This window comes from Canis lupus, chromosome 24, assembly GCF_048164855.1.
Source record: "Canis lupus baileyi chromosome 24, mCanLup2.hap1, whole genome shotgun sequence".
NCBI lineage: Eukaryota > Metazoa > Chordata > Mammalia > Carnivora > Canidae > Canis > Canis lupus.
In genome coordinates, this window is record NC_132861.1 from 30,946,637 (window position 1) to 30,954,820 (window position 8,184).

Below are 8,184 nucleotides of genomic sequence, written 5' to 3' on the forward strand. Positions count from 1 at the left end.
GAGTGGTGAGAGGGAGGGGCATATCCCCATGATCTTCTCTTCCTTTCCCCCAGAACTCCGTGAAGGTCATGTACAAGTGCCTGTGGCCAAACTGTGGCAAAGTTCTGCGCTCCATTGTGGGCATCAAACGACACGTCAAAGCCCTCCACCTGGGGTAGGTATGGAGCCCAGGGCCCATTTACGTGGGGACCCACTCAGGTGTTCCTCCACTGTGCCAATTCCCCATGACCTACAGCCAAGAATGGCTCCAAGAAAATGACTTGCTGAGAAGACCACCTGGTGCCTATCCCTGGCCCCTGTGTTTGGCAAAATAGCCTGTTGGAAAGAGATCTTTGCTGGGAAGGAAGGGCCCTCCTCTCATGGTGAATGTTGATGCTATTCATGGGAAGGGAGCCCTGTCCATCTGTGGACTTGTCTTCCTGCCTCACTGTAGCAAGATGTTTTAATTCTGTGTAGAAATTGGGTGATTTGGTGAGACCTCATTGTGGGTTCTGCACCCCCTTCCCCTCAGGGAGCTGGGGCTGCATCAGCTCTGACTTCCCGGAGCCAGGGCTGCTTATGGCAGTGGAAACTGACTCACAGCCCTTTCCCTTAAGGAGAGGATGTGACCACAGTATGTGGGGCTCAGAGGGGACCCGTTGCAGAGTCAGATGACTATTGCAGGAGGAGAGGTGTGCACACATCCCTTGAGAGGAGGAACCTTAGGTATGAGGAAAAACAGTTCCCACTAATGTGTAAGCACATCATCCTTTGCATCAGCAGTGAGACCTTTGAGGGTTCTCTTGGTCTCCTTCCCTGCCTTGGCTGGGTTGGCCTGAGCCATCACTCTTCCCTCTTGTGCCACAGTGTCCCTGTGTTTGACCTGAGACAACTTGTCCCTGATCATCACCACATCTCCCTCCCTCACAGAGACACTGTGGACTCTGACCAGTTCAAGCGGGAGGAGGATTTCTACTACACAGAGGTGCAGATGAAGGAGGAAGCCGCTGCTGCTGGCACCCCTGCAGCTGACCCAGCACCCACCCCCGGCATGACCAGCCCTCCTCTTGCTCTCCTTCCACCACCTCCTCCCAAAACCCAGTCCTCAGGCCCAGAACACCCTGGCCTGGAGTCTTACCTGCCGTCTGGTGCTCTCAGCAAGTCAGCTCCTGGCTCCTTCTGGCACATTCAGGCCGACCATGCGTACCAGGTATGGGACTGGTGGACATTGGGAGCTCAGCCTTGTGGCCATGAGGATGTTTGGTGTCTGACCTGTCACTGGTCAGCCTGATCGAAGGCTGAGGCCTTTGGCTAGATTGCTAATTGCTAACTTCTACAAAGAAGAAAAGAAAAATGACTTCATGGTCAATAAATGTGGGAATTCCATAGTTCTCCATCGGTGGCTGTCATGAGTAGTTACTAGAAATCTGGTTGAATCCGAGTGACCTGGTCGATGGATTTGGACTGGGGAATTGTTATATCCCTGGTTATACCAGGGGATGGAGTTGTGGATTCGGGCTTCCCACGGTAAATCCCTACCTCCTAAAATTGTGTGACGTTAACAAATAACCCGGCACCCATGTTTTTGAGCACCTACTATGTGTCAAGCATTCAGCTAAGCTTTTCAAATAGAGTAAGAAATAGTCGCTGAAGGTGTGAAGTGCATGGTTTAGCGGGAGAGAGAAATGAATATGTAAGTCTGATTAATTATAATAAGTAGTCAAAATGCCTTTTGAGAGGCAGGAGAAATTGTTGTGGGTACAGGAAGAACCAAGCTATTATGCCCGTGTGGCTGGGCAAGTTATCGTAGAGGGGGTGACACGTAAGCTGATCTTTACCACACATAAGTACTCAGTGAATGCACAACTTGCTCTGTGCCATTTTTTAAAAACATCCTTTTAGGCTTACAGCTTGGTTTTATCAGACTCCAGCCTGGCTTACAAGTCAGTAATTAAAAAGCAGTGCTTTCAATCAGAAAGACTTTACAAAATGAGCCAGCTCTCCTTCTCATTAGAATGAGTGGCTGCTTGGCTAGTTCATGTTTGGCCAACTTCAGGGGGCCCTTTGGGCTGCTGGCTGACCCTCAAGCTGGGCCCTAGAGAGGGCAATTGGTGTTTTTACAAACAGACCTAAACCCGAACATCTAGGAGAGTGTTGCCTCCTTCCAAGTGGTTGCCTGGGGACACCATATACTTAGTATAGCAATACCACCTGTGCTTAGAAGGGTTTTGGACTTCTTTGGGGGCACTGCCTTTAGCATGTTCTTGGAAGGTGAGCCAACTGATGCTAATCCACAGTGATGATTCAGTCGTGAGGCTGGCACAGAGACCAGCTCTGAGAGAAGGGATCCAAAAAAGGATTGGAGCCTGGGACTAAGGAGTAACTTGAAGACTTGGGCTTGCTGGTGTCTCCCCCAGGCAGAGTGTTTGGGTGCATCCCACTATTGTCTGCTTGGAGGCCCATACTCTGCTGTGGTATGAGTACCTAGAAGTTCTAGGGAGCATGGGTAGACTTGCACACTGCTCGAACAAGTGGGCCTGAGGCCGACCTGCTCTTGTCTTTGGCAGGCCCTGCCGTCCTTTCAGATCCCCGTGTCGCCACACATCTACACCAGTATTAGCTGGGCTGCCGCCCCCTCCACGGCCTCCTCCCTCTCTCCGGTGAGTTTGTCTGTCTCTGAGCCCCTGGGCACCTCTGGTGGGCCCAGAGCCAGCCCAAGGCTCTTCTGTATGTTACTGGTGCTGGAGGCCATCCCCCCCAAGCCCCTGTACTTGTTTCCAGTCCCCAGACTTCTAGATGGCCTACATGCACTCTTCCCCTTGCCTGGCACTCCCTAATGGTCACAGCCCCTCTCAGGAGCAGGTGTGTGAGAAGGAGCATCCAGATCAGGCAAGTTTGCTGCCAGGGAAGTCACTGGGCAAGTGTGGGGTCGGTGCCCTGCTGAGCCCTGAGTTATCTGTGGGTGCTTGTTAAGGTTCCAGTGTGCAGAGGAGAAAAAGGGAGAGAAGAAGGGAAGGTGGAGAGGATGAGGGTAGGCAAGACACATGATGGGAGCTTGTGAGGGTGTTGCTTACCTCTGAACTAAAATCAATCTGAAATCCTTTTGAGCCACTCACAGTGGGTCCTGGCCTTAAATATCTCCTATGGGAAGGTGTCACATGTTGTCAAGTCTGAGTGCTTGCAGAAGCCACTGAGGCAGCACAGCCCCTCCTTTGTTCTACCTGCAGTGATTCCACTTAAACCTACAGGTGGCCAGGTTAAGAGGCTCCCCTGCCAGAGGCACCTGCTTTAGGCACGGAAGTGTGCCTTAAAGGCCTGCCCTCACTCTGCAACCTTTCACTACTGTCCTGGTGTCCCCGGCCTGTGCTGATGGCCCCTCTCTCTGTGCCCAGGTCCGGAGCCGGTCGCTAAGCTTCAGCGAGCCCCAGCAGCCACCGCCTGCAATGAAATCTCACCTGATTGTTACTTCTCCACCTCGGGCCCAGAGCAGTGCCAGGTGAGACCATTTGCTCCTGTGGCCTCCCCTCTGGCCTCTGTCCCCACCATGTCCACTCTAGGTGTCAACTATAGCCCAGCGAGCCTAGTCTCCAGGGTTAGTTCCCTGGTTGGGGGGTGGAAGAGGCAGCTGGGGACATGCTGGATGCAGGGGGACGGTGGTGGTAGTGGGGTGTGGAGGGGACTTTGCTCCTTTGGCCCATTGGCTCCCACCTTTTCAGCCTTGCTGGTTTGCTCAGCCTCATGCCAGGCTGTGCTGTGCTCCACGTCTTAACTACCAGTGCACGTCTGTACCCTCATTCTTCCTTTTTGACAGGAAAGCCCGTGGGGAGGCTAAGAAGTGCCGTAAAGTGTATGGCATCGAGCACCGGGACCAGTGGTGTACAGCCTGCCGCTGGAAGAAGGCCTGCCAGCGCTTCCTGGACTGAACCTGTCCCACCGGCTCCTCCTCTTTGCTCCCTGCCCTGACTGGCAGCCAGATGACAAAAGACAGATGTGTCACAAGCCCTCAGCAGAAACCTAAAACATAGAGTGGACATGGGGAGTTTGGGCTCTATTGGCTAAGGTTCAATACTTAACACATTTCCCCCTCCCTTTGGGGAACAGTTTAGTTTTTAAAAGAAGAAAGGAAAATATCCCCCCTCCCCCAGAATAGGAGAGAGAGCCAAAACTGACCAAGGGTAGTCTGCAGTGAACCAGAGACCAAAGAATTAATTACCCTCCCTTTCCTGAGTCTCTCTCTAGGGGATTAGTTTGCATGTTTCAAAAGACGGAACAGCTCATTCTGTTTCCTGCTGAGTTGGTGAATTCTTTGCTTTCTCAACTCTTCCAGAAGGGACGGTGAGCAAGATGAATTTACTTTTCTTAAAAAAAAAAAAAAAAAAAAAAGAAGTTTCTGGCTGATGAGTCCGAGAGCAGGACCTGCTGTGGATAGGGTGGGAGGAGTGGGGAATCTGTGCACTTTTTAAGGTACAGCCGGCCCCTCTTCTCCACCCGCATCCAGGAGAAGGGAGAGCCTGTTCTCACCGAGCAGCTTCCATGGAAGTAAAAGGAAAACCCTTTCTTGATGACAACGATTTGAATCTGGGGTCACTCAGCTGTTGGGTTACATCCCAACAAATTTTGTATGGCTTCTTCTCAAAGCCCAGACTAGTAGGTTTTTAAAGATTGTCCCCCAAATAGCTGAGCCAAAAGGCTATATGAATTCACTTTTTGAAAAATGTGGCAATTAAACACTACCTTGATCGTTCTCCCCTCTTTCCTTGAGGAAAAGCTGGAGGGTTTTAGTGTCTGTGAAAGCCCTCTGCTGTTACCTGAGTAAACTCCCTCTTGATGTTCCTCCCTCCAGTTATGGACAGGACACCTCTAAAACACTTTGTGTTCTTTTCCACTGTATTCAGAAGCCTTTTATCTGATTCCGGCTCCCTTCCACTTGAGTGAGAGGCCCTCCCTCCTTCGTCACACTCTGCACAGGTTCCTCGGTCTCTGGTTTTACCAGGGATTTTCTCATACTTTCCTGAGGCTGCAGTTAGGGCTGGTGTGGGGGGATGGAGGGAGGAAAGAAGAGACAGAAAAGTAAGTGGCAGCTTGCCCCCACTATGGAGAGGGAGTTGGCAGGTTCCAGATTGTTCTGTTGGCTCAGAGGGTCCGAGAGAATCCAATCTTCCTGAGGTGACGGGTAGGACAGGAGTCTTCCGTCAGTGTCAGCGGCCTCTGGATTTTTATCCATGTTGGTCCAGTCCCTGTGGTGGGAAAGTCAGTTTGAGGCCGAGACCTGCTGGACACCCATTTCTTCCCTGCAGGTAGGAGGGGGACGGTAAAAGAGTGGAGGAGGAACTCCTGGGGGGGGAGTTGGATGAGCAGCTCCTGGTGCTTTTTTAGCCTTTGCTGTTTCTGGAGCCCTCAGGAATGGAGGGGAGCCTGGATGGCACTGTTTGTGGAGTAAATAAGCAAAGCTATTTTTGTTGACAAGAAGGGAGATGTGGGTGGGGAGTTTAGAACCCTGCCCATCTGTGCTTAATTGAGACCAGATGAGCTGAGGAGCAGGACACATTTTGTTTTGGGCATCTCCTTTCTTTTAAGGCCTATGTGTGTGTCTGGGAGTTCCTCAGGCCTGCATGAGTGTGGCCCCCTGCTGCTCACCTGCCTTGGGTACCGGCACTGCACCTACACGCCAGAGGTCAGGGGTTCAGGAATGTCACCAAGTCCATCCCCTGGCTGTAACTGAGGTTGTCCTCTTACTCCCAGGTGAAAATCCCTGGCTGTCGAGGCTCCTTTGGCCACTTCACGTGGGAGCCGCACAGACGCTTGTCAATCTGGGACACACTGAGTGTGAGAAAACCCGCTGACCTTAGAGATGTGATGTTGCAAAGGGTGATAGTGACCCAGGTTTGGTGATGGAGGGAAAGACACCCATGTATGGGTGTCTGTGGTGGTGATGGGGTATATTTTTATAACTTAGTAAAAAAAAAAAAAAAATAAGAAAGAAAAAGTATGTGGAATCTGTCCCTAAAGCTCAAAACCAGGCCAGCAAGAGGTGGCCCGGGGTCCTCCTTCCTGTCCCTTCCACCTCTGAGAGAATTAAAAGCTGACAGCAGGTGGTTGCTTGTTGTCTATCTTCAGCTCTTACCAGCGAGGGGAGGGAGCTTTTGAGACGTGAGGACTCTGCCTAGCAGCGTCTTCCCTTCCCTTCTTAATCACAGCTCTGGCTGAGTCTCGTCATTAGAAAAGCTATTTTCATTTTTCCCTCAGTTTGGTCTGTGTAGATATAGCTGGCTATCAAGATTTCCTCTAAGTGAGGTAGGCTTCTCATGTCGTTGGTACCCAGGGCAGAAGAGGCAGAGAGAAAGAAGAAAGGGATGAAACAGTTTAAAAACTGAGGTGGTTTTTTTTTTTTTTTTTTTTAATGTTTTATTTTGGTGCAGCTTTCCCTGTCTGTATCTGTTCCTCTCTCCTTATAGGTGGTGGTGGCGGTGGCGGCCTCCGCTCCCATCTTGTGGCTGTTGTGTTGGTTCTTGACATGTGGTCTGTCCGTGGGGTTGCCCCATTTGTTTCTTCTTGGAGGGTGGGGGTGGCTTGTGAACTGATCAGCGATTATGCCTGTTTCCTGCATCTCCGCATCTCTCCCTACTTCCCAGCCCACCTGGGCAGCAGAATCTGACAGGAGGGCAGGTGCCACAGCTGTGCACTGGAAACTAACAGGACCGATTTTCAAAAGAAATGATTTGGGGAAACCATTTATTCCAGGGATGTTACCCCTATTCAAAGTTTTTCTTGGGGTTACCTCTGGAGTCTGTGGTGCCTGCTTCGGACAACCTTAATGATTCTCAATCTGCACCCATGCTCATTCAGTGCAGAGTCCAGTGAATGATGTCTGTGGTCAAGTGAGATCACAGGGGCAAAGCTCATGGACCGACTAGTGAGGGAAATAGCTGGATTTAATTATGTGGCTTTTAAGCTGGCTGTGAAAGCAATTTTGTAATTTCAGAGAGCATTCTGAGTGATACCAACTTTCTGATATAAGCCTATAGCTTGACTCCTTGGAGGACAGCATTGATTTGGATGTGAGAAACTCATTTGTTTGAAGAAATCTGTCCTGTTACTTTCTGGTCCTCCCAGGTTCTGACTTTACCAGGGCCAAAAATTTAAAAAAAAAAAAAAAAAAAAAAAAAAAAGGAAAGAGAGAAGAGGGAGATAAATCCCATCTGTGAATTTGTCTTATTGGCGCCTTTTCCCCCCAGCTGTCTTCCAAGTATTATTTTTACTGTTAAAAAAATTTTTTTAAAAATGTGAAATGTAATGTTTTTACAGCGACAATATGAAATATATTTTATAAGGAATAAAATGGTACATTGTCTGATTTCATGTGTGCCTGTCCCTCTACTCCCTCCCCCTCTACAGAGGCTAAGATTACTGTTGTTCTTGGTGGTAAACACATGATGGCATTTGGGCAAAGCCTACGCGCATTCATTAGCTTGTAATAATAGGGACCATTAGGAGCCAGGCCAAGTGCTTACCTGAATAACCCCATGAAAGTTACTACTATTATTCCCATTTTACAGATGAGAAGGAGGCAGCACAGAGGTTAAAGAACTTACCCAAGGGCATATGTTGGGAAATAAGGACACTAAGATTACAACCCAGGCAATAAGCATTTTTCAGTACTGCTTATCTTGACAATGGGAAATATGCTTTTGGCTCTATTCCTGAGTTTCTTGATGAGTGGCCAAATGCCTTAGGAAAAAGTAAGTACATATTCTGCTTATGGGATGGTCCTGACTTCAGGGAGCATGCTGGGGACACTCCTTGAGTTCACCAATTCCATGTACTGTGATGGCCTGGATGGCTGGAGAATGCTGGTCTAGGTGGTGGGAAGCAGAAAGAAACATCCCATTCTTCCTGAGCTGGGACTGCTTTCTGTAATTTTAGCTTCAGGGACTACGGATGTCTCTGGGAGTGGGATCTGGAAGTGGGATCTAGGGCTCCTAACGGGGCCTGCCAGTGTGGGTGAGGTGCCCCCAGTGGGGGGTTGGATTACCTCACTCGAGCCCAGTGGCTAGTAAAGCTGGCCCAGGGGTGGTCTTTTGGCCCTTTTCCTTACTATGTGGTAGAGTGGAGAACTTCTCTCAACCCCCTTTTCCTTGCTCCCCACCCCCATGAAAAGTCTCAGTAGAATCCACTGCTTCACTGAGGTTTGTCCAAATCCCTCTA

At 49.9% G+C, this 8,184-nt stretch overlaps 1 protein-coding gene across 2 annotated transcripts in view; it reads left to right on the top strand.

Moving 5' to 3' along the window:
* Window positions 1–7,333, top strand: part of ZNF395 (zinc finger protein 395) — a 46,462-nt gene extending 39,129 nt beyond the window's left edge. For both annotated transcript variants that reach the window (XM_072796151.1, XM_072796152.1), the window contains exons 6-10: window positions 54–154; window positions 910–1,189; window positions 2,547–2,639; window positions 3,372–3,475; window positions 3,791–7,333. In XM_072796151.1, coding sequence (XP_072652252.1) covers window positions 54–154; window positions 910–1,189; window positions 2,547–2,639; window positions 3,372–3,475; window positions 3,791–3,902 — 690 coding nt within the window. In that variant the 3' untranslated portion in view covers window positions 3,903–7,333. The remainder of the gene's footprint in view (window positions 1–53; window positions 155–909; window positions 1,190–2,546; window positions 2,640–3,371; window positions 3,476–3,790) is intronic.
* The last annotated feature ends 851 nt before the right edge of the window (window positions 7,334–8,184 follow it).